The sequence below is a fragment of the Mustela erminea genome, chromosome 9 (assembly GCF_009829155.1).
Source record: "Mustela erminea isolate mMusErm1 chromosome 9, mMusErm1.Pri, whole genome shotgun sequence".
NCBI lineage: Eukaryota > Metazoa > Chordata > Mammalia > Carnivora > Mustelidae > Mustela > Mustela erminea.
The window spans coordinates 98,263,706-98,289,704 of record NC_045622.1 but is presented as its reverse complement, the minus strand read 5'-3'; the positions used below and the strand labels follow the sequence as shown (position 1 = coordinate 98,289,704).

General features: G+C 36.8%; 2 protein-coding genes and 2 pseudogenes across 2 annotated transcripts; all 4 read right to left on the bottom strand.

The window, feature by feature from the left end:
* Nucleotides 1–1,766: 1,766 nt before the first annotated feature.
* LOC116600080 lies at nt 1,767–2,691 on the bottom strand (annotated as a pseudogene).
* Nucleotides 2,692–14,485: 11,794 nt separating this feature from the next.
* On the bottom strand, nt 14,486–15,415 carry LOC116599657 (olfactory receptor 4A47-like). The gene has a single exon (XM_032359628.1). The coding sequence runs from the start codon at nt 15,413–15,415 to the stop codon at nt 14,486–14,488; it is 930 nt and encodes a 309-aa protein (XP_032215519.1).
* A 7,139-nt stretch (nt 15,416–22,554) lies between these two features.
* LOC116599878 lies at nt 22,555–24,841 on the bottom strand (annotated as a pseudogene).
* Nucleotides 24,842–24,855: 14 nt separating this feature from the next.
* On the bottom strand, nt 24,856–25,794 carry LOC116599694 (olfactory receptor 4A47-like). The gene has a single exon (XM_032359681.1). The coding sequence runs from the start codon at nt 25,783–25,785 to the stop codon at nt 24,856–24,858; it is 930 nt and encodes a 309-aa protein (XP_032215572.1). The 5' UTR covers nt 25,786–25,794.
* Between the last annotated feature and the right edge of the window lie 205 nt (nt 25,795–25,999).

Sequence of the window (25,999 nt, the reverse complement as noted above, 5' to 3'; positions counted from 1 at the left end):
TCATCTCAATGGAAGATCTACAAGGAAACAAGGTTTTGAATGACACAATGGACCAGATGGACTTCACAGATATATTCAGAATGTTCCATCCTAAAGCAACAAAATCCACATACTCCTCAAGTGCACATGGAGCATTCTCCAGAATACATTACATCCTGGGCCACAAATAAGGTCTCAACCAGTACCACAAGACCATGAACCTTCCCTGCATATTTTCAGACAACAGTGCTTTGAAACTAGAACTTAATCACAAGAGGAAATGTCAAAAGAACTCAAATACAAGAAATCTAAAGAGCATCCTACTAAGAAATGATTTGGTTAACCATGAAATTAAAAAAACATTAAAGGAAAAGTCATGGAAACAAATGAAAATGAAAACACAACTGTTCAAAATCTTGGTATTCAGCAAAGACAGTCCTAGGAGGGAGGTATGTCAGAACACATACCTTTCTCAAGAAACAAGAACAGTCTCAAATATACAACCTAACCTTAACACCTAAGGATCTGGAGAAAGAACAGAAAAGAAAGCCTAAACCCAGCAGGAAAAGAGAAATAAGAAAGATTAGAGCAGGAATCAATGAAATAGAATCCAAAAGAACAGTAGTACAGATAACAAAACTAGGAGATGGTTCTCTGAAAGAACTGACAAGGTTGATAAATCCTAGGTCAGATTTATCAAAAAGAAAAGAGAAAGGACTCAAATAAATAAAATCATGAATGAAAGAGGAAAGATCACACCACACTGAAAAAATCCAAACAATTATAAGATCATATTATGAGCAATTATATGCCAAAAACCTAGGTAATCTGGAAGAAATGGATGCATTTCTAGAGACATATAAACTACCAAAACTTTTTGAGCATTTTATCCCATTGTGTAAGGCTAGCTTTTTTATTAATTTCTATTACATATCAATCTTCCTTATAAAAACAGAAGTGTTACACGTTATATTTTATATGTAAGGCAACAAAAATTTAATAAGCAAAACATTCCATGCATCATTAAATATCACGAATAATATAATAAAAAGAATTACTTTATTATTTTAAGATTTTTTTAATTCTTTATTTGAGAAAATCAGAGAGAAAGCAGGGTAAAGAGCAGAGGGAGAGAGACAAGCAGACTCCACACTGAGCAGGGAGCCTGACCCAGGGATCATGACCCTGAGATCATAACCTGAATCCAAACCAAGAGGAAGATGATTTAACCAACTGAGCCACCTTGGTGCCCAAAAGGAATTACCTTAAATGACATGAAAATAATGCTAGCTATCAGAAAAAAAAAAAAAAAAAAAAAAAACTTGAAAATACAGACTTATTAAAGCTTAGTAAAACCATATAAAAATTTCCTCACTAATTTTTATCTATTGTTGAATCCCTGCTATAAAGGCATCACACCTTTAAATGAAGTCTTACAGGTATTATGAGCCTTACATTCTAGCAGGAATGGAAAGTGTTATTATAACACGATCATCTAGTTCATCTTTAATTATCATTAACTTAATTTCTTGGGAAAAAAATGGAAACTCAGAATTATTTTTTTAATTCATTTTTTATTTTTTTTCAGCATAACAGTATTCATTATTTTTGCACCACACCTAGTGCTCCATGCAATCCATGCCCTCTATAATCCCTACCACCCTGTACCCCAACCTCCCACCCCCCCGCCCCTTCAAAACCCTCAGATTCATTTTAAGAATACTTCTGCATTCTCAGAAAATGGGTCCAATTTAAAGGAATTCTCCTTGTGGTAGATAAAACACTTATCAACTAAAAGATATAACATTTCCACTCCAGAGATTCTTCATAGCATTTCTCATCTCAGAATTTCTCAGAGTGTAGATCAGTGGGTTCAGCATGAGGGTTATGACTGTATAAAACACACCCAATGAATTGTCAATGGGGAAGGTTTTAACAGGTCTTACATACATGAAAATACATGGAACAAAGAATAAGACCACCACAAGGATGTGGGAACCACAGGTCTGGAGAGCTTTCCGCCTCCCTTCTGAACTAAAGTTCTTCAGAGAGTACAAGATGACACCATAAGAAATGAGCAAGAACACAAACACAATAGTGCACATCATCCCTCCATTGGCCACCACTAACAGGCCAATGACATTTGTGTCAGTACAAACCAATTTCATTAAGGGGTACATGTCACAGGAAAAGTGGTCAATGATATTGGGACCACAGAATGGGAGCCCATAAATAGTGCTAACTTGAATAACTGAATGCAGAAAATCTCCCAACCAGGACACTATCAGCAGCACAACACGCCCACTGCCTCATGATCACCAAATAATGCAAGGGCTTACAGATGGCCACATAATGGTCATAGGCCATCGCCAGCAGAAGAAAGACCTCTGAGCCACCAAAAAAGTGCTCTGTAAATAGCTGAGTCATACAAGATTGGAAGGATATGGTATTTACTGCAAACAACAAATCTGAAATCAACCTGGGGCAAATGCAAGAGGAATAAATGACATCCATAAAAGACCAGTTAGCAAGAAACAAGTACATAGGTGAGCCCAGGGTCTTGCTGACTGCTATAGTCACCACAGTGAGCATGTTGCCCACCACAGTCAAAATATAGAAGAGCAAGAACATAACAAGAAGGACCTTCTGTTCCTTTGGATCTCGGCTGAGGCCCAAGAGGACAAAGTAAGTTACATTGTTTCTTGGGTCCATCTAGTCTGGATGGGAGTGACTTCTATTAGAGCCAGATGATCTACAAAACAGGAAAGAAAGCCTTTAAATGCATTATAAGGTAAATTTTTTATTGATTCATTCCATTAAAAGATTGTGTAAAATATTGTGGCAGCAGTACCTATTTGTGTCACAGACATTGTGATTTCCAAGTTGAACAAGTCATGATTTTCTACACTCAATGATAACATACATAATAATATTCAATGAAATAAGTGCCAATATAAAGATAGTCACACAATGCAAAGGTCAGTGGTTACGAATATATTAATCAAATAGCAAACAAAGAAGGCTTCCCAGAGGAAGAAGTTCTTCCTGGGATTTAAAGGAGAAGTGGAAGGACAAGAAGGCAAGGGATTCCATGCAAAGGTGCACAGTTTATAAAGTCACAAAAGTGAAATACTCAAGATCCCTGGTAACTGGTACACTTCAATTGAGTGGAGCAAATTAGAAATGGAAAGTCACTTCCCTGGATTGTTTCTTCTCTCACTGAGACTTCTTTCTTAGAGTCTTTGGTTGGATATGCCCTCTTTCCTTGACCAATAACTGTGGAACCTTTCCAATGTTGTGTCTCTCCTTTAATTTTTAAACTTCATATATGCAGCATATCCAACTCTGAATATCTCCAACTGGATATTAATTCAGAAATTATAAAACTAAATTTTTAATTTTCAGCCACAAATGTAGGTATTTGCCATCTGACTAAATGCTTCCACCTTCCAAATCACTTCCCAGACAAGAAAGATCACCGTGCCTTTCTTGCTCTCATATCCCATATTGATACCTTTAACAAATCTTATTAGCCCCATTTGAAATAGATCACAAAGTCGGTTATTTCCCATCCCTCCCCACTTCTGGCCCACCACAGTAGACATCTGCATTCTCTCTTCCCTTTCATTCTGGCCTCCACTATTTTTTTTTTTTCTTCTAACATAGCCCAAATGATCCTGTTTAAATCTGATACTGATCTGATCAGTCCACTGCTCACAACATCTACAGTGGTTTCTACTCACTCACTCTCAATTTAATGAATCACATTTCATATTTACAGTAATAGAAACTATAATCCCCATTCCATGTTTGAACAAAATGAGACTCTGAACATCTATTTTTCCCATGTTCACCAATTTTGAAGTGACAAAACTAGAATTGGAAACCAATTTTGCTTTATATCAAAGTGATCTTTTACATAATAAAGATACTCAGACAATGGCAAAGCCTGGTTTCCAGTATTTACTGTTAGTCTTACCTTAGGAAGACAAGTCCATACTCAAGGAACACTTTTTACTCACTCACTAGAACCTAGAATTCTTCTGTCATCCAGTTTGACAAGAGTAGACAGAAAGCTGCATTGTTATTTGAGGACATATTTTATTTCATTCAATTCTCTGCCCGATCTCTCTGTGGAGTCCTCTGGTTATTCAGAAGGTTGTTTTTATTTATATTGTAGATTACTTCCTAAGAATTCCAGGTTCCACAGAGAAAAACAAAAATTTAGCACATTAGGATAATTTATCTAAAAGGAAAGGAAATCCTATCCTTACATAAAATGAGAGCAACCAGACATTTCCAATTGAGATTTTTCTCAAGTAATTTCTTTCCTGCTAATTTCTGAAGAGGAAAATATCATTCAACTCTTTACTCATCTTCATTCTGTCTTTTGCTTAGCTCAGATTGGCTGACCTGGTATTTTTAAGAAAAATTCTTGTGTTTTTCATTAGCTAATGCTTTAAACCTAACAGAAACCTCCTCAAAAATTTGTACCAGTTTTTAGGAACATGACATATTCTTCCCAATATGAGCAAGGAACACTGGACATATTATCCCTTCTAGCCACATTCCTCATTAAGTCTTAGAATAGGAAAGTGTCCAAGACTGATCCTTTCTTAATTAAATTCCTTAGGAATTTCCACAAAAAAAACCTTTAAAAAAATATTTCTGTAAAGATACTAGGAGGCCAAATCACATATTTAAGGTCAGAAAGATGTAACATAAAAAAATAGCTTTAGAACCATTGTAAGACTACTGCCAGTCAGGAATAAAATTTTAGCCCAGTCATGCTGCGTTAGGGAAAAAAAAATTTCATGTATTTCTCCACTTGTCATAGCAAGTTTTTCTTTCCTTTCATTTATTACTAAATTTATCCTGCCTTAAAGATGATTAGATGTTCTAGATGTATGTTTATATATAAAATAACTATTAAACTATTAATTTCTTTAATTCAGAGCTCCAATCTACTACCAGAAACCATGCTATGAATGGGGACACAGTAATTAAGAAATAGTGGGGAAAATTATGCAAAAGTTCCTTTCTGTCTGGACCTTATATTCTTATAATGAGTTAGACAGCAAATATGATGACAATTTACTAAACTAAATATAAGCTTCACCGTGGCTAATAATACAGCAAACAAGGTAGCAGAAAAAGCAGAAAAAGATGACAGGGAGAGCCTTTCTTCAAAGGTAATGTTTAAGCTGAGATATAAAGCTAGTAGCTACCATCAGAAACCTATTTTAGGTAGCAAAATTAAGTAAATATTCTAAGTAATGTGTTCTCACTTCATTGATGCAATCACCTATATGTAGAAAGGTTAAAAATTTCACAGGGATTTTTATTCCAGTGCCATTGTGAAATGGAGTGGTGAGCATGGATACTGATCTTTTTCCTGACTATGGTGGGAAAGTTCTCAACCTTTCCATGCTGAGTTTGATGTTAGCTGTGGCTTGGTAATATATGGCCATTATTATATTAAAGTACATTCCTTCTATACCAAATTTGTTGAGAAGTTTGTTTTGTTTTTGTTTTTTAACATGAAAGCATATTAAATTTCTGGGCTACAATTTAAAAATCCATAGGGGATTAAGAAAACAATTTATTTTACTAGAACATTGAAAAGAACAAAATACTTAAGAATAAGCTTAAACAAGGACCCAAAGTCTTCTTTTTTTTTTTTTTTTTTTTAAATATTTTATTTATTTATTTGACAGACAGAGATCACAAGTAGGCAGAGAGGCAGGCAGAGAGAGAGAGAGAGAGAGGGAAGCAGGCTCCCTGCTGAGCAGAGAGCCCGATGCGGGGTCTAAGATCATGACCTGAGCCGTAGGCAGGACCCTAAGATCATGACCTGAGCCGTAGGCAGCGGCTTAACCCACTGAGCCACCCAGGCGCCCCAGGGAACCAAAGTCTTCTATGCTGAAAAACTGCACAGTGTTGTTGAAAGATATTCTAGAAGACACAAATAAAAGGAAGGAAAGACATTCGTGAATTTATATGGTTCATTCTACTAGGTTTTCAGTGTTAGCTAAAGTGATCTACAGATTCAAAACACTTCCTACTAAAATTTAAAAAAAAAAAAAAAAAAAAGTTTTTTCCAGAAATAAAAAAATCCATCCTAAAATTCAGGTGGAAACTCAAGGCATGCTAAGAAGCCAAAATAACCCTGGGGTAACAAACAAACAATTGGAGGACTTCCTGGTTCTAAAATTAACTACAAAAGTATGGTAATCAAAACACTACTTCACACCCAACAGGAGAGCAATGACCACAAAATGTAAAAATTGTAACACATGTAAGACAGCAAGACAGCAGAGAGATCAAAAACAACTCTCCATTGTTACTGGGAATGCACAATGATGTAGCTGCTATGGAAAATGCATGGTACTTCCTAAAAAAATTAACAAAAAAAATATATGAGCCACAATTCCACTTTGGGGTATATACACAAAATAATGGATATCACAGTCTCAAACAGGTATTTCTATACCCATTTTCATGTAGTAATGCAGAGGGGAGGGATTGCTGATTGCACAGAATGGTGAGAGGGAGTGGAACACACAGGAATACACACAAGAAGTAGACTTCCTCAAAGCCATTGGAATGGAAAATTAGAGTGGCTGATTTTGTTAAGTTTTTGCAACCAATGGGCGTCAAACACTGGAGTTTCAGAGGTCCCTGGGCTTGGCTAGGGCAGAGATCTGAGGATGTTGCCCTACTCCTGTAGAAGAGGCAGGCAGGTAACCTGGCCAGACAGCACACTCTGAGGATCATGTAGAGGACATGGGGAGAGATTATTTTTACCTTTTAGTGCATATTTCTGAGAGGTTGAATTGCCTCTCTGGCGACAAAGACTCTGTGATGGGTCCGTGATCAAAGGAGTGAGACTGATACAAAGCGAAGATTAAGCAAAGCTTTATTTCATGCCAAGCATCGAGAATCAAACCAACTGGTCAGGGCCACCTCTTATGGAGAGGGCGAACACCCCCAGCCTCACAGACTAACTTTTATAGAGCAAAGGCCATGTGGTTGAGCCTGGCCATACACAGGTGGCCACTGAGATTGCAACACACAAAGAAAGCTGCACAGTCATGTTAGGTCACACATGGGTGGCCAATTGAATTACAATTCACTCCATAGAAGCTATTTGAACTAGCCTATCACCTTGGTCAGAATTGGCACCCAAAAGGTGGGGCCCACACTTGTTGGTAGCTAGGGAGACAGTATGTGTGCTCCAGTGATTGGATGTCTCCACATGGCCCGACTCATCCCTGCATTTGGGCTCTGTTATCTCCACCTGACCTCACCCACCCTTGTATTTGGGCTCTGCTATCTCTACCTGACCTGACCTTCCCTTGTATTTGAGCTCTGTTATGTGGGACTGGTCGACCATATTTTACTACATAAACAACAAAAGAGCTGTTCAACCGAGATGGAGTCGCTCTGGTTAAATAGGCCTTTATACTCCGCAGGCTACATTTCCTTTCTCCACCCATAAGCAAAGGCACAGAGACACCCGCTAGATGTGGCTAAACTGGACACTGGCCCATTAGCCTGCATTTCTCCAAATCCCATGCCCATGCATTATATCATAATTGCCCTTCCGAATTAAACTTGCAAGAGTCTCAGCACAGTGAGACCATCCTCCAGAAGACAAATGAAGGTTCCCACCACTCCAGGTCCTAAAAGTGTAGAACTTTAAAAGACAGAAAGCTTGGCTGGGCTAGAGCAAAGATGAAATGTGCTGCTTAAGGCAGGCAAGCAACCCAGAGACGGTGTGAAATGAGAGACCTAGAAAACACTGGGACACATGAAGGAAAATAGTTACTCCTCTTAATGTGCTTTTGTGAGAGCAGCAAGCATGGACTCCCCTTCTTGGGGAAAAGAGCTTGCTAGTGCCATTTCCCTCCCTCACCCCTCAGCATAGACCAGCTTCTGTAAACAGCACATTGCCAGCACTGGCTGCCTAAACTGCTTATACCAAGTCTCCCTCCACTGTACTCTGCCAGTAATACTTTTCCTGGGTAAGTGTACCTAAGGACTAGTGCAGCAGGTCCCTTCCCCAGAAGACCCCCAGAAACCCCTGCATTCACCCTGTCTATTGACCATAGAGTTCTTCAAAGTTTCACTTATAGTGGAAATATGTTCAGGTCTCCTTTAACAAGCAGACCAGATCTTATCTAGTTAAAACTCACCACACTCTGACCAAGGACCAAACAGTCCCCTCTGCAGGCAAATAGAACCTTTACATACAATTGACCTGAGAAACAGAGCAGCCAAAACACAGTAGCAGAGTACATGCAACACACTTCAAAAACACTTCCTGAAGCACTAGACCCTAGCCATTATTTGACCTCTTCTACTTAAAGGCATTACTCTCAGGAGCAGGAAACATAACAGACTTTCCTAACACAGAGAAGAAGCAGAGACCTAGTCAAAAGGCCAAGATGGGGAAATTCATCTCAAAAGAAAGAACAAGAAAATGTCATAGCCAGGGATCTAATTGAAACAGATATAAGTAGCAGGCCCGATGCAAACTTTAAAACAATGATCATAAGGATACTAGCTGGGCTTGGAGAAAAGCAGAGAAGACATGAGGGAGACCCTTACCACAGAGATTAAAGAGCTAATTAACCATCAGTCTGAAATGGAAAATGCAGTAACTGAGATTCACAACTGGCTGCATGTAATGGGCATAAGAATGGAAGAAGCAGAGACATGAATAAATGATATAGAAGAAAGAATTATGGAAGATAATGAAAGAATAAAAGAAAGAAAAAGAAAGAAAAATGTTTGGATGACTAGGACTCATAAGAGTCCCAGAAGAAGAGAAAGAAAGGTAACAGAAGGTTTATTTGAGAAAATTATAGCTGAAAACTTCCCTAATCTAGGGACAGAAACAGACAGCCAAAGTCAGAAGACACAGAGAACCTCCATCTAAACAAAAGCAGGCCAACACCAAGATATTACAGTTATATTTGTAAAATACTGAGATAAAGAATAATCCTAAAAGCAATGAGACAAAAGAAGTCCCTAACTGACAATTGGAGGGGTAATAAGGTTAACAGCAGTGCTTTCCACAGAAGGTTGACAAGACAGAAGAGAGGGAAATGTTATATTCACCATGCTGAATGGGGAAAATCTGCAGCCATGAATACTCTATCCAGCAAGGTAATCATTCAAAACAGAAGAAGAGATAAAGAGTTTCCCAGACAAACACCAAAGCAGTTAATGACCACTAAACCAGCATGTGAGAAATATTAAAGGAGACACTTTGACTGGGAAAGAAAGACCAAAAGAGACAAAAACTAAACAAAACTAAAGAAACAGAAGAAATTTCTATAAACAATGACAAAATAAGAAATAAAATAGCATAATACATACCTATCAATAATTATTCTGAATGTAAATGGAGTAAATGTTCCAAACGAAAGACATAGGGTGTCACATGGATTAACAACAGAACAAAACTAAACAAACAAACAAAAAAACCCATAAGACCCATATATATACTGTTTACAAGAGACTCCTCTTAAATCAAAAGACACCTCCAGATTCAAAGTAAAGAGACAGAGAACTATTTACATGCTAATGGACATCGAAAGAAAGCTAAATTAGCTATCCTTATATCAGATAAATAGATTTTAAACTAAAGACTGTAACAAGACAACAAAGACACTACACCATACTAAAGGGGTGTATCCAACAAGAAGATGTAATGACTCTAAATATTTATGACTCCAACTTAGGAATAGTCAAATATGTAAACCAATTAATAACAAAATTAAAGAAACTCATTGATGATAATATAGTAGTAGTAGGGGAATTTAACACCCCATTCACAGCAAAGGAAGGATCGATCATCTAAGCAGAAAATCAACAAGGAAACAAAGGGGCCTTGAATGACACACTGGACCAGAAGGATATCACAGATATATTCAGAGCATTCAATCTTAAAGCAGAAGAATACACGTTCTTCTTGAGTGCATAAGGATCATTCTCCAGAATAAATCACATACTGGGTCACAAATCAGGCCTCAACTGATACAATAGGACTGAGGTCATACAGTGCATATTTTCAGACCACAATGCTAGGAAAACAGAAGTCAACCACGGGAACAAATTTGGAAAGACCACAAATACATGGAGGTTAAAGAACATCCTACTGAAGAACAAATAGGACAACTAGGAAATTAAATAAGAATTCAACAAATACATGGAAGCAAATGAAACTGAAAACTCAACAGTTCAAAACCTTTGGGATGCAGCAAAGGTGATCCTAACAGGGAAGTATGTAGCAATACAGGCCTTCTACAAGGAGCAAGAAAAGTCTCAAATACACAATATAACCTTATAGCTAAAAGAGCTAGAAACAACAGCAAATAAAGCTTAAATCGAGCAAGAGAAGAATAAAAATAAAGATTAGAGTAGAAATCAATGATATGAAATAAAACAAAACAAAATAAAACAATAACACCAAAACGGCACTTGCATAAGGCCCAAAGAGAAGGTATGTGAAATTAATGTTTAATGAATGTGGAATTTCACTTTGGGAAGATGAAAAAGCTCTGGTGGTGGATGGTGCTGGTGCCTGCATTACTAATGTCAATTAATTTACTTAATCATCATAACAATGTGAATTGACTCAATGCCACTGAAACTATACACATACAAATTATTAAAACTTCAGTTTTGGTTATTTGGATTTTACTACGTTAGAAACTACACCTAAAAACTAAGTTGAGGGGAGCCTGGGTGGCTCAGTGGGTTAAAGCCTCTACCTTTGGCTCAAGTCATGATTCCTAGGATCAAGCCCCACTCGGGCTCTCTGCTTTGCAGGGGGTCTGCTTCTCCCTCACTCTCTGCCTACTTGTAATCTCTGTCTGTCAAATAAATAAATAAGTAAAATCTTAAAAAATGAAAAATAAGAAATAAAAAAATAAAAATAAAAACTTAGTTGACTGCATTAAGAGGTGCAAGCTGTCATCATAAACTACATCACAATGACTAGAGTATATGCACAAGTCATTGGCTTTAAACATACACCTGTATAAAAAGTAGTTTTGCCATCTAACAGCAAAACTGTTAAATTAAAATCTCCAAATCTTTACCCTGACAATCTGCTTTGGTTGCAAGGACAAAGTTTTTAGTACATGTCACCTGAAAGAGAAAGCCATATCCCTGTCACTCATAATGATTTCATTGTACGGGGGTTTGCAAATGGCAACAAGAATGCTCAGCAAAGACTTCAGTCACACGCTTCCTGAAAGAGGTGTTTTTTCTTACAACAAAAGGGCCAAACAGCATTTTAAGCGGATGAAGATGGATGAAGAAGAGCAGATATCTAGATGGGATGAGTTTCAAAGGCAGAAAATGGAAGCAATACCCAAGATCATGAAATATGACTTGTTGAATGAAAAGACCCACTCATGGATAACAGTTCTTATTACTAGAAAGCTTCCTAAATTAGGGATGTCTGGGTAGCTCAGTCGGTTAAGCATCTGCCTTCAGCTCAGGTCATGATTCCAGGGTCCTGGAACTGAGCCCTACTTCAGGTTCCCTGCTCAGTGGAGAGTCGACTTCTCCCTCTCTGTCTGCCCCTTCCCCCATTTGTGCTCCCTGAAACTCTCTCCCTCTCAAAATAAATAAATGTTAAAAAAAACTCTTCTTAAATTAATCCTAAAGTTAATCTCCTAAAAATAATACATGACTTTTTTTGTGACTAAACTATTCTAAACTTCTTTTAACTTATCAAGTTATTTTAATGTTAAACTTATTTATCATATTTCAATGTAAATTTATTATTTTATTTTAAACTTGTTTTTGAAAGGTAATATGGAAGAATAGACATTAATCTGAAAAAGAATAGTAATGAGAGACTGCTCATCTCATGATGTATGTGATAATGTATATAAAACAAATGGGTTATATATAAGTTAAAATAAATTTAAAATAGTTTAGATATAAACCAAAAGTCAGTTATTATTTTTAACAAGATTCAATTTAAGAAGATTAATTTAGGAAGACTTAGTTTTCCAGTACTGAGAACTGTTATCCATGAGCAGGTCTTTTCATTCAACAAGTCATCTTTTATGACCTTGGGAACTGCTTCCATTTTCTGCCTGTGTGAGTTATGCCTTCTAGATATCTGCTGTTCTTCATCTAAGACCTCTGAAATGATGCTTGGCATTTTTCTGTAAGAAAAACCATCTCTTTCAGGAAGTGCATGACTTAAGTCATCACTAAGAATCCATGTGGTCCATCTACAAACCTATGTGTAACACAAATATGTTATATATGAAAGCAATAATATTGTGTATCAGTAGGGACATGAACAAAGAGATGAATGAAACAGGAGTCCTGATCTGGATCCAAATAAAAATATGACTTTAGAATATAATACTCAGGATTCAGGTCAATGGCAAAATGAAAAGTATGCAAATGTTTAAAAAAAAAACTGAAATTTAGAAAACTGACATTCCTCCATACATCTTCAACTCCTATATCAAAAAGTTTCAGATGGATCTAAAATTTTAATGTAAGTTATACAACCTCAAAAATGCTTTAAAAATTAACTGCTGAATTGTGGAACACTGAAAAGAAATTTTTTAAAAAGAAAATTAAAAATAATAATTCCTGAAAAACGGTTTAAGAATAGTTTGGTATAAGTGAAGTGGGAAAATCTTTTAAAGATAACAACCCAAAACAACATTAAATATTAAATCTTAAGAACATTTTTTGCATGCCAAAAGGATTCTACAAACTATACAAAAGCTAAAAACACATCACAAGCCAGAAACATAATTGCTGCATACACAACAATAAAGGTATCTTTCCCTCAGAATGTAATCAATCATAAAAATCACTATGGAAAAGATCAATGATTGAATGAAATATATAAAAGAGCACTAATAGGTGATTCACAGAAAAAGGAATATAAATCATATTAAAAATAAACTCGATAATATGAAAAAGATTTCGTATTAATGAGATTATTTTCTACCACAATATTTATCAGGTACGGTTTATTGAGAATGTGGACACAAATACCCTCACAGACTATGAGAAGCAGTTTAACTACTAATACAATCTCAAGCATGATAGTTTGACAAAAACTATGAATACTCATACTTAACTATCTGATCATTGTTTCAAATACATAGATCAACAATTCCACTCCTAAGAACTCATACGTGCACATGTTCACAAACACATACTTATTGCAAAAAAAATTTTGTAGGAAAAGGTTAGTAAAAACATGAACAGAAATGAATACATTTATTATTTTAGTAAATGTTTATAAATCAGTAATATGGAGTACATGAAAAACTAAGAGATCTTATGGACTAGTGTGGAGTATCTTCAAAATGTTGCAAGAGATTTCACTTATATGTGGAATTCAAAAAAAGAAAAGAAAAAGAAAAAAAAAAAACAGTGAAACAAACAAAACCCAGAAATGTACTCATACATACAGAGAACAAACTGGTCATTGCCAGAACAGAAGGGGATGAAGGGATAAGCAAAAATAGGTGAAGGGGATGAAAAGCACAAAGTTTCAGTGATAAAATAAATATGTCACAAGAATGAAAAGGACAGCACAGGAAACACAGTCAAAAACAATGTAGCAACTTTGTATGGCAACACATTAAAACGACACTTATCATTAAAAGCATCTCTTAATGTACAGGATTGTTGACTCACTGTGCTATATTCCTGAAACTACTGTAATGTTGTATGATAACTATACTTCAGTTAAAAACATAGAAATAAGCAAAACTATGCCAACTTAAAGGTGTATTTTTTAAAAAAGAAGTTGCATAATAAAGGCAAACATTTAAATACACAGAGAAAAAAAATATATACATGTATTTAAATCAAAATGCATTTGCGAAGTTTTTACCTCATGAGTCTTTAACAGATCAAGACTAACTCTGGGCAAGAGGAGTAGAGACCACACTGAGAGAGAAGTAGGTAATTTATTCAACATTGTTTCCAGTTGTACAGGATCTGCTCTTGTACTGCTTACTATTGTCCATCACACTTCAATTTTTCTTATGAAAACACTTATTTTATATCTAAGGCAGCAGAAATTTAATATACAAGACAGTCTATACATCATTAAATAATATAAAGACTATAATAAAAAGATTACCTTAAATAACAAGAATCTAATTAAAAATAATACACATCTCAGAAAACAAATTTTAAAACATAACTTAATTAAAAATTATTGTAATCATATAAAAATCTCGTCATTAATTCATTACCCATTATTAACTCCTTGAGATAAAAGCATTACACCTTTCTAATAAAATGATCAACAAGACACTGTAGACCTTACATAGCAAGAAGGAAAATGTTATTGTAGCACAATCATCCTGTTAATTCTTTAATTAACAATTAATTTTAAACAAAGAGACTCTGGATCATTTTAAGAAGAATTCTGCCTATTTAGAAAATGGGATCCAATGTAAAATAATGCTCCTCATGGTGGATAATACACTTATCGACTAAAAGACATGGTATTTCTTCTCCAGAGCTTCTTTATAGCATTTGTCATCTCAGAATTTCTCAGAGTGTAGATCAGTGGGTTCATCATTGGGGTTATGACTGTATAAAACACACTCAATGATTTGTCAATGGGGAAGGTCTTAGCAGGTCTTGCATACATGAAAATACAAGGAACAAAGAAGAAGACCACCACAGTGATGTGGGAACCACAGGTCTGGAGGGCTTTCCGCCTCCCTTCCGGACTAAGGTTCTTTAGAGAGTGCAAGATGACACCATAAGAGATGAGCAAGAACGCAAACACAATAGTGCAGATCATCCCTCCATTGGCCACCACTAACAGGCCAATGACATACGTGTCAGTACAGATGAGCTTCAATAAGGGATACATGTCACAGAAAAAATGATCAATGACATTGGGGCCACAGAATGGAAGCCCATAAATAGTGATAACTTGAATTACTGAATGCAGAAAACCTCCCACCCAGGACACTACCAGCAGCACAACACAAACCCACTGCCTCATGATCACCAAATAATGCAAGGGCTTGCAGATGGCCACATAGCGGTCATAGGCCATCACCAGCAGAAGAAAGACCTCTGATGCAGCAAAAAAGTGCTCTGTAAATAGCTGAGTCATACAAGATTGGAAGGATATTGTATTTTCTCCAGACGATAAGTCTGAAATCAATCTGGGGCAAATGGAAGATGAATAAATGACATCCATAAATGATAAGTTAGCAAGAAATAAATACATAGGTGAGCCCAAGGTCTTACTGACAATTACAGTCACCACAATGAGCAGGTTTCCTACCACAGAAAAAATATAGAAGAGCAAGAACATAACAAAAAGGAACTTCTGTTCCTTTGGATCCTGGGTGAGGCCCAAGAGGACAAAATAAGTTACATTGTTTCTTGGTTCCATGTAGCCTTCGTAGGAGCTGAGGTCTTCTAATAGAAAGAAGTGGTCTACAAAACAAGGGGGAAAACTTTTGAATGCATTACAAGGTTAATCTTCTATTGACTCATTTAATTAAAAGAATGTGGAAGGCATATCTGTTTCTGTCAAATGTGTAATGGATGTTATAATTTCCAGTCGAACAAGCCACGGTTTCCTCCCCTCACTGATAGCATACATAATAATCACCAATGAAATAAGTGCCATTACAAAAATAGTCACACAATGCAAAGATCAGGGGTAGGAATATATTACCAAACATCAGTCAAGGAAGGCTTCCAAGAGAACCAATGCTTTAGCTGAGTTTCAACAGAAAAGAGGAAAAACAAGAAAAGAAGGCAAGGGAATTCCACACAAAGGTGCACAGTTTATAAGTCACAAAAATGAAGTACTTGAGAACTATTTAGGGTAATTGACATACTCAAAGTGAGTGGATCAACTAGGAATGGGAGATCACTGCCTTTGACTGTCTCTTCCCTCACTGAGATCTCTTGCTTATGGTCTTTGGTTGGATATGCCTCCTTTTCCTGGCCAATAAATGGGAAAGCATGCCAGTGTTGTGCCTCTCCCTTAATTTTTGAACTTCATATATATGATATTTCTACCTACGAATATCTCCAAACGGATATCATTCCAGGACTTATGAAATTAAATTTTAATTTTCCACAATAAACATAGGCGTTTTCAGCTCACTAAATGGTACCACTTTCCACATCATTGCTTAGACAAGAAATATCACAGTGTCCTTCATGTATTTCTTGATCTCATATCACATGCTGATACCTTTAACAAATCCTTTCAACCCCCTTTAAAATATATCACAAGCATAATCATTTCCCTTCTCACTTTTCTCTCACTGCACTCTGGGTCTTGCCACATCTCTCACCTTGCATTGTCTTCCCTCAGTTTGTTGTCCTGATGCAGCCAAATGGTCCTTTTTAAATCTGATTCTGATGTATCGCTCCACTGCTCACAATACTACAGTGGATTCCAAACACTCACTCACAATTTAATGAATCACATCTTATATTACAGTAATAGGAATTGTAGTCCCCATTAATTTCTCCAATGTCACACATTTTTGAGTGATAAAACTAGGATTAGAATCCAAGTTTGCTTTATCTCAAAGTAATCTGAATTTACATAATAAAGATAAGTCATACAATTGCAAAAACTGTCTCTGCTATTATTGTTCCTCTTACCTTGTATAGGCATATCCACAATCTGAAGGAACACACTTTACACATTCACGGGGACCTGGAATTTTTTTGTCATCCAGTTTGACAAGAGAGGGCAAAAAAACTGCATTATTACTTGAGGATATATTAATTTCATTCGACTATTTCCTCCGTGGAGCCTTCTGGTTATTCAGAAGGTTGCTTTTATTTACATTGTAGATTACTTCCTAGGAATTCCAGGGTCTACAAAGAAAAACAAAAATTTGGCACAGTAAGATAATTTCTCAAAAAGACAAGTAAACCCCATACTTACATAAGAAGGGGAACAGCTAGTCATTTCCCAGGGAGATTTCTCTCAAGTAATTTCTTTCTTACTAATGTATAAATAGGAAAATATCATTCAACTCTTTAGTCATCTTTATTCTGTCCTGTTGGCTTGCTCAGATTAGCTGATTTGAGATTTTTAAGAGTCTTTCTTCTGTTTTTCATTAAGCCTAACAGAAACCTCCTAAAAAATGAGTATCAGTTGTTAGGAGCATAGTATCTTCTTCCCAACACAATCAAAGACCACTGGGCATTTTATCCCTTCCAACCACATTCCTCATTAAGTCCTAGAATTGGAAAGTGTCCAAGACTGATTCTTGCTTAATTAAATTCACTGGAAATTTCCACAAAAAACTTTTAAAAATATCCCTATAAAGATACTGTTAGGTCAGGCGCGTGGGTGGCTCAGTTGGTTAAGTGTCTGCCTTGGGCTCAGATCTTGATCTCAGGGTCCTGGGGAGCTGGCATCACGCTCCCTGCTCAGCGAGAAGCCTGCTTTTCCCACTCCCACTCTCCCTGCTTGTGTTCCCTCTCTCTCGCTGTGTCTATCTCTGCCAAAAAAATAAATAAAATCTTTTAAAAAAATGATACTATTAGGCCAAATCACATGATTAGGGTCAGAAAGAGGTAACACAAACAAAAAAACAAAAAACATACATTTACAACCATTGTAAAACTACTACCAAGTCAAGAACAAAATTTCAGCCCAGCCATTTTGTGTTAGGGAAGATTAATTTATCATATTTTCCCTCTTGTCATAGCAACTTTTTCTTTCCTTTTATTTAATAGTCAATTTTAGTGTGGTTAGACATTTTATTTACTCACATATTTAGGCGTAATAACTATTTGTTAAATTAATAATTTCTTTAATTTGGAGTTCCTATTTACTGCCAGGAAACCTGCTGTAAGGACATAGCAATTAAGGAAAAAGAGCAAAAAATTATGCAAAATGTCCTTCCTACATGGACCTTATATTCTCATAAGAGAGTCAGACAGTAAATAAGGGGACGATTTAGTAAACTAAACATAGTCTTCTCAAGGCTAATAATAAGTGAACAGTGTACTCATGGAGATTTCTACATGGAGAAGTCGATCAGGGAAGGCCTTCCTTTGAAGGTAAGGTTAAAGCTGCAATGCAAGGATAGATAGTGACTCTGATAAGAAACACTGTTATAAGTAGTAAAATTAAGAAAACATTCTAAGTAATTTGTTCTCACTTCACTGATGGCATGACCTATATGTACAAAAGGCTCAGTTTTCACAGGGATTTTTAGTCCATTTTTATGTGAAAAGGAGGTGGGAGCTGGGCTCACTCATCTTGTGCCCAATTACAGTGGGAAAGATTTCAACCTTTCCCTGTTGAGTATGATGTTAGCTATGGATATGCCATATATGGCCTTTATATGTTGAGGTAAATTCCTTCTACACCCAATTTGTTAAGATGGGTTTTTTTCTTATTTCACTCTCTAAATGATTTTTATTTTACATTTTAGTATGTTTACAGAGCATCTAATTTCTTGTACTACTGGAAAAATTATATAGAGTTTAAATTATTTTTGAAATTTCTTTCAAAGTTTAAATTTATTCTTAAGATAAATAAAATCTTTTATTTTGCCTTAATTTGACTCTTCGTGGACTCTATTTCTTTATGCAAATTGAAATTTCCTTTTTCTTTTTTATTTTATTTCCTTCTTTAAGTTTTTTTATTTAAATTCTAGTTAGTTAAGATATAATGTAGTATTAGTTTCAAGAGAAGAAATCAGTGATTTATCACTTACATATAACAGCCAGTGCTCATGACAAGAAATGCCCACCTTAATACTCATCCTAATACTTAATACTCATCTCATCTAACCCATCCTCCACCCTCCTCCCCTCCCCAACCCTTTGTTCTCTGTAGTTAAGAGTCTCTTGTGGTTTGCCTCCCTCTCTTACTTTTCCCCTTCTCCTATGTTCACCTGCTTTGTTTCTTAAAATCCACATTTGAGTGGAATCATATGGTATTTATCTTTCTCTGAATGACTTATTTCCCTTAGAATAATGCACTCTAAATCTAACCACCTCACTGCAAATGGCAAGATTTCATTCTTTTTGGTGGCTGTGTAATATTTCAGGGTGTGTGTGTGTGTGTGTGTGTGTGTGTCTGTGTCTGTGTATGTGTGTGTACACACACCATATCTATTTTATCCACTCATTAATCAATGAATAGTTGTGCTTATTCCATAATTTCGCTATTGTTGATAATGCTGCTATAAACATCAGGATGGATGTGTGCCTTCAAGTCAGTATTTTTGTGTCCTTTGGGTAAATACCTAGTAGAGCAATTGCTGTATCATAAGATAGTTCCATTTTAAGTTTCTGAGGAGACTTCATAATGTTTTCCAGAGTGACTGCACCACTTTACATTCCACCAACACTGTAAGAGAGTTCCTTTTCTCCCATCCTCACAAACACCTGTTGTTCATTTTGGCCATTCTGACAGGTGTGAGGTGGTTTCTCATCATGGTTTTCATTTGTATTTCCCTAACGATGAGGGATGTTGAACATCTTTTCATATGTCTGTTAGCCATCTGGATGTCTTCTCACCATTTCTTGACTGGAGTATTTTCTGTGTGCTCAATTTGATAACTTCTTTATAGATTTTCAACATTAACCCTTTATCAGATATGTCACATATAAATATCATTTCCCATTCCAGAGGTTACCTTTTCGATTTTTTCCTTAGCTTACAGATGCTTTTGGTGAAGTCCTAATAGTTCATTTTTGCTTTTGTTTCCTTTGCCTCTTGAGACATGTCTAGTGAGAAGTTGCTGTATCAGAGGCCAAGGGTGATGAACAATGGTCATTGCTGCCCAGTGGGATTTTGATGGATTCCTGCCTCACGTTTAGGTCTTTCATCCATTTTGAGTTTATTTTTGTGTATGGTATAAGAAAGTTTCATTCTTCTGCACGTGGCTGTCTAATTTCCCCAACGGCATTTGTTGAAGAGACTGTCTTTTTTCACTTGGATATTCTTCCATGCTTTGTCCAAGATTAGTTGACCAAAGCATTGAGCTCCATTTCTGGGTTCTCTATTCTGTTCCATTGATCTGTTTGTCTGTTTTTATGCAGGCACCAAACTGATCTGATAATTACAGCTTTGTAATGCAGCTTGAAGTCTGGAATTGTGATGCCTCCAGTTTTGGTTTTCTTTTTCAACATTCTTTTGGCTATTTGGGGTATGAACCTACTGTTGACACCAACAAAGAGACCAAGAGAATGAGTGTCTATGCAGATAAGTTTCAGCCAAAGGTTTATGTCATGCATGAGTGGTCTATGACAGTGGAAGCCACACACAGGCAGCCACACTGTGAAGAGGACCTGAAAGGTTGCAAGGACAAAGGCTCTAGCACATGCCAACTGAAAGAGGAAGCCTTATCCCCATCAGCTGTGATGATTTCATAGTACAGATGTTTGCACATGAACACATGGATGCTCAGCAAAGACTTCAGACACACTTCCTGAAAGAGATGGTTTTCCTTAAAGCAAAAGTGCAAAGCAGCATTCAGGGGCCATGGATGGAGAACAGCAGATACCTAGAAGTGTTAACTCACATGGGCAGAAAATGGAAGCAGTACCAAGGTCATGAAAGATGACTTGTTGAATGAAAAGACCTACTCATGGATAACAGTTCTCAGTACGAGAAAGCTGTAAACTCTTCCTAAATTAATCTTCTTAAATGGGATCTTCTTAAAAATAATAGTCTTGTATCTAAACTATTTTAAACTTATTTTAAAATTATTTTATTTAAACTTACTTTAATTTGTCAGTTTATTATTTCCCATTATGTTTTTTTTTTTTTAATTTCTTTTCAGTGTTCCAGAATTTATTGTTTACACACCACTCCTGGTGCTCCATGCAATACATGCCCTCCATTAATGTTAAACTTATTTATTTTATTTCAGTGTAAAACCATTTTTTATTTTAAACTTTTCTTTGAAATGTAAATATATAAGCATAGACATAAATCTGAATAAAAAATGAGGTATATACAAAATGTTTTACATATGAAAGCAATTTTATTGTGTACTAACTGGGACAGGAATAGAGATCAATAAAACAGAATTAAATCTTAGATGGGATCCTAGTGTATATGGAGCTTTAGATATAATAGGACTTCAAGTCAATGACAAAAAGAAAATTATGAAACTTTAAAAACACTGCAATTTAGAAAACCAACTAAAAAATCCATACCTCTTTAATGCCTATAAAAAAATAAATTCTAGATGGATCAAAAGTTTTAATGTAAGTTATATGAGCTCAACAAAGCTTTAAAATTAAGAGCTATAAAAGCAATTGAAGAATATTTTGGTATGAATGAAATGGGGAAAGTCTTTTTAAGGAAGATATATAAGCCAAAAATAATTTAATATTAAATTAATAAGGACATTACTCACATGCCAAAAGCATTCTATAATGTATACAAGTATTAAAACACATCACAAGTTCAATAACAGAAAAATATCAAATACTTATACAACAGTGGAGGAGATAATTTCTTCAGTAAAGGACAGTACTCACTAATAACATATAGAAAAGATCAACAATTACACAAAATAGACAAAAAAAAAAGATGATTCATTAAACACATGAAAAGATACCCAAACTCAATAATATGAGAAAGATTGCAATTTTTCTGGTTGCCTTATACCGTGAATATGTATCTGTGAGTGGTTGTGGAGAATATGGACAGAAGTACTTTCACAGACTGAGCAGCAGTGTAGCTATTAGTACAATCTCAAGGACAACAGTTTGGCAATAACTATGAAATTCAACATTTAGCTATCTGACCATTGACTCAAATACATTCCTAACAAGTCCTCTCCTATCAACTCATACCTGCACATATTCACAAACACACAATTATAAATTTCTTCATTACAAAAAAAAGTAATAACATGAAGAGGAATGGAGATATTTATTTTAGTATATATTTAAGTGAGTACATGGAGTATAAGAAAAACAAAGAGATCTATATGGACTAGTATGGCATATCTTCAAGACATTGCAAAAGATTTCACTTTTATGTGGAATTTAATCAACACACTGAAACAAACAAAAAACAAAAACAGACTCATAAATACAGAGAATAAATACCTGCTTCCAGGGGGAAGGGAGTGGAGGGATCAGGGAAGTAGGTGAAGGGGCTGAAAGGTACAATATCTGGCGAATAAAATAAATAACTCACAAGAATGAAAAGTACAGCCTAGGGGGAATAATCAATAATATTGTGGGGATTTGGCTGGTCATGGATGGTAACAGATGGAAGCTACACTTTTCATGACCAGCATTCTGTAATGGACTTTTTGGTTTATTGTGTCCGAGGCTTCTTTAAGAACAAAGTGATGAGTGATTCAGGGATTTAAAAAAAAAGGATCCTTGAACTTTGAATTGCCTCCAACTAATCCCCTCAAACTCCCAGCCCCTACATCTTTTGTGTTCCCAAGTCCTTTCTCAGTGAATGAAGAACTTGATCCCAAAGCCCTGGGACAAACCCCAGGTACTGTTCCCTAGCTCTCACCTCTCCTCTGTCCCCCACCCCTATTCCTGGGAAGGGCCAACACCTCAGTTTGAAAGCATGGGAGAGCCTAGAGTGGTGACAGACCCTGAGGGAAAGGCTCCACCCTCAGGGAAATGAATCAAGGAGTATAGGGTAGTGAAGTGGGAGTCCCATAGGCAGGGGTACCTAGCTGGGCCCTGGTCCTGGAAGAAAGGATACTGGTACCCTTGAAAAAAGAGACCCAGCAGCCTCAAAATCCTCTCCTGGCCAGTAGTCCCTGCTGATGACCATTGCATAAGTCCAGTCAGACCACATTCTTCTCATGCCCCAGCTGCTGGGCAATGGGGCTGATCTGCACGTGGGTGAGTTTCAGGCACTACAGGAGCATGTTCTCCAGGTTACTTCACAGGGTTCTCCAGACTTGTTCACTTGCTCTTTCGGGCCCGCACAAGGATCCCTGCTTTGTATATCTCCTGCAGATTTTCATTGTTGTCAGCTTCCACCATCCACTTTTGTAGCAGGGGCCGAAGCTTACATGTGTTGTAGAAACTGAGGTACTGAGGCTCAAAAGGTCAGATAAGGTTATTTGGTGAAACACCTTCCCAAAAGAATCTTCAGGGTGAGCCCCACGTGGGCCTGGGTATATCTTAGAGTGATCCTCTTCTGCCTGAGGGCTTGGCAAATCATTCCAGATCTTTCTGCAGAACTTTGATGTTCTGGGACTCTGCAGGGTTAAGCTCTAGCTTTTCCTCTGCTCAAGAAAAGCATCCTTGGAGCTGGCTTTCCACTTCATTCCTAGCTTGCCCTCCCATTGAGTGGTCTTGAGGCTGCCTAGGAGCACCCGCTCCTCCCTAACCTGATGTCTACAGTATGCTGTCCCTCTGCAGAACTCATATGGCAGGGAGACATAGGGAAATCCCCCAAAATTCCACATCTGGCCACAGCTCTGATTCTATTCCTGACCCACCAGGAGGATAAAGGATGGTCAGCCAGGTGAGAGGCTTAACCCAGTAGTGCTCTAGGCCTCCCACCCATCCCTTCCACCCCCATCCCCTTGTGGATACAAGAATGCCAAGTCAGAGACCAGGCTTCCTGCCATGAAAAACAGAGGGAGCCCAAGTCAAGGGGTCTGGAAAAATGAGGGCTTTCCAAGGGATTGCTCAAGACCTCTCTCCCTCCCTAATCCCACCGACTATCATGTGTACTTAACTGTTGAATCACGAAGATATAAACCTGAAACTAGTGTAATATTTTATGTCAACTATATTTCAATTAAAAATAAATCAATACTGGTGCCTGGGTGGCTCAGGGGGTTAAGCCTCTGCCTTCTGCTCAGGTCATGATCCCAGGGTGTGGGATTGAGCCCTGCATCAGTCTCTTTGCTCAGCGGGGAGCCTGCTTCATCCTCTCTCTCTGCCTGCCTCTCTGACTGCTTGTGATCTCTGTCAAATAAATAAATAAAATCTTTTAATAAAAGTTCTATAGTAAGGCATTTACATACACATAGAAGACTCACACATAGATATTTACTCTTGAATTTGTACAGATTATTCCCTGAGGAGCTTAAAGATACAGATCAAGCAACTGCCTCTGGGTAAGAGAATTGGAAACAATGCTGAGAGTTAAACAGAACTTTATTCTACACTTTATCTCTTTCTGTAAGGTTTTCAATATTATTATTTTTATCTATTACACTTCAATTTTTCTTATGTAAGCTAAAAGTATTAGTCTAAATATGTTTATCTAAAGCAACCAAAAATTAATAAGGAAAAGTCTACATAGCATTATTACAAATAATATAACAAAAAGGATAAATTTAACTGATAGACTCTAAAAAAATAATACTGTCTCAGAAAAAATGTTTTTAAAAAATTTTTAAATAACTAAAAATTAATGTAATCATAAAAAAAATGTCCTCAGTGATTCATTACATAGCATGGATCCTTGCTATAGAGGCATTACACATTTCTAAGTGAAGAGATTGACAAGGTGTTATGGACCTTACATTCTAGCCGCAAGGGAAACTCTTCATACTTTAATTATAATTTACTTAAATTCTTACAAATAAAGGAAGTCCGAATCAAACCTAAGAGGACTTCTGAAGGGCGCCTGGGTGGCTCAGTGGGTTAAGCCTCTGCCTTTGGCTCAGGTCATGATCCCAGGGTCCTGGATCAAGCCCCGCATCAGGCTCTCTTCTCAGTGGGGAGTGTGCTTCTCCCTCTCTCTGCCTGCCTCTCTGCCTACTTGTGATCTCTATTTCAAATAAATAAATAAAATCTTTAAAAAAATAAAAAAAAAGAGGACTTCTGCAATCCAAAGATATGGACCCTAATGTCAAATACTTCTCTTCATGGTGAATGATACATTTATCTACTCAAAGATATAAAATTTCTTCCCCAAAGCTTCTTCATAGCATTTAACATCTCAGAATTTCTCAGGGTGTAGATCAATGGGTTCAGCATGGGAGTTATGACTGTATAAAACACACTCAATGATTTGTCTATGGCGAAGGTCTTAGCAGGTCTTACATACATGAAAATACATGGAACAAAGAAGAAGACCACCACAGTGATGTGGGAACCACAGGTCTGGAGGGCTTTCCACCTCCTTTCTGGACTAAGGTGTTTTAGAGAGTTCAAGATGACACCATAAGATATGAGCAAGAGCATAAACACAATACTGCAGATCAGCCCTCCATTGGCTAACACTAACAGGCCAATGACATATGTGTCAGTACAGACCAGTTTCAATAAGGGGTACATGTCACACAAAAAATGATCCATGACATTGGGACCACAAAATGGGAGCCTATAAATAGTGATAACTTGAGTTATTGAATGCAAAAAACCTCCCACCCAGGACACTACCAGCAGCACAACACACACCCACTGCCTCATGATCACCAAATAATGCAAGGGCTTGCAGATGGCCACATAGCGGTCATAGGCCATTGCCAGCAGAAGGAAGACCTCTGAGCCACCAAAAAAATGTCCTGTTAATAGCTGAGTCATACAAGATTGGAAGGATATGGTATTTTCTGCAAACAACAAGTCTGAAATCAATCTGGGAGAAATAGAAGATGAATAAATGACATCCATAAATGATAAGCTAGCAAGAAAAAAGTACATAGGTGAGTCCAGGGACTTACTGACAGTTACAGTCACCACAATGAGCAGGTTTCCCACCACAGTCAAAATATAAAAGACCAAGAACATAACAAAAAGGATCTTTTGTTCCTTTGGATCCTGGGTGAGGCCCAAGAGGACAAAGTAAGTTACATTGTTTCTTGGTTCCATGTAGCCTTCGGTAGGAGCTGACGTCTCCTAATAGACGGAAGTGGTCTACAAAACAAGGGGGGAAACTTTTAAATGCATTATAAGATTAATCTTTTATTGACTCATTCAATGAAAAGATTGTGGCAGAAGTACCTGTTTATGTCACATGTATCACAGACATTCTGATTTCCAAGTTGAATAAGCCATGGTTTTCAACACTCAGTGATAGCATACG

What these genes read in the sequence shown, in the direction of transcription:
- LOC116599694 (XM_032359681.1), bottom strand. Translation starts at nt 25,785, where the DNA reads ATGGAACCAAGAAACAATGTAACTTACTTTGTCCTCTTGGGCCTCACC.
- LOC116599657 (XM_032359628.1), bottom strand. Translation starts at nt 15,415, where the DNA reads ATGGAACCAAGAAACAATGTAACTTATTTTGTCCTCTTGGGCCTCACC.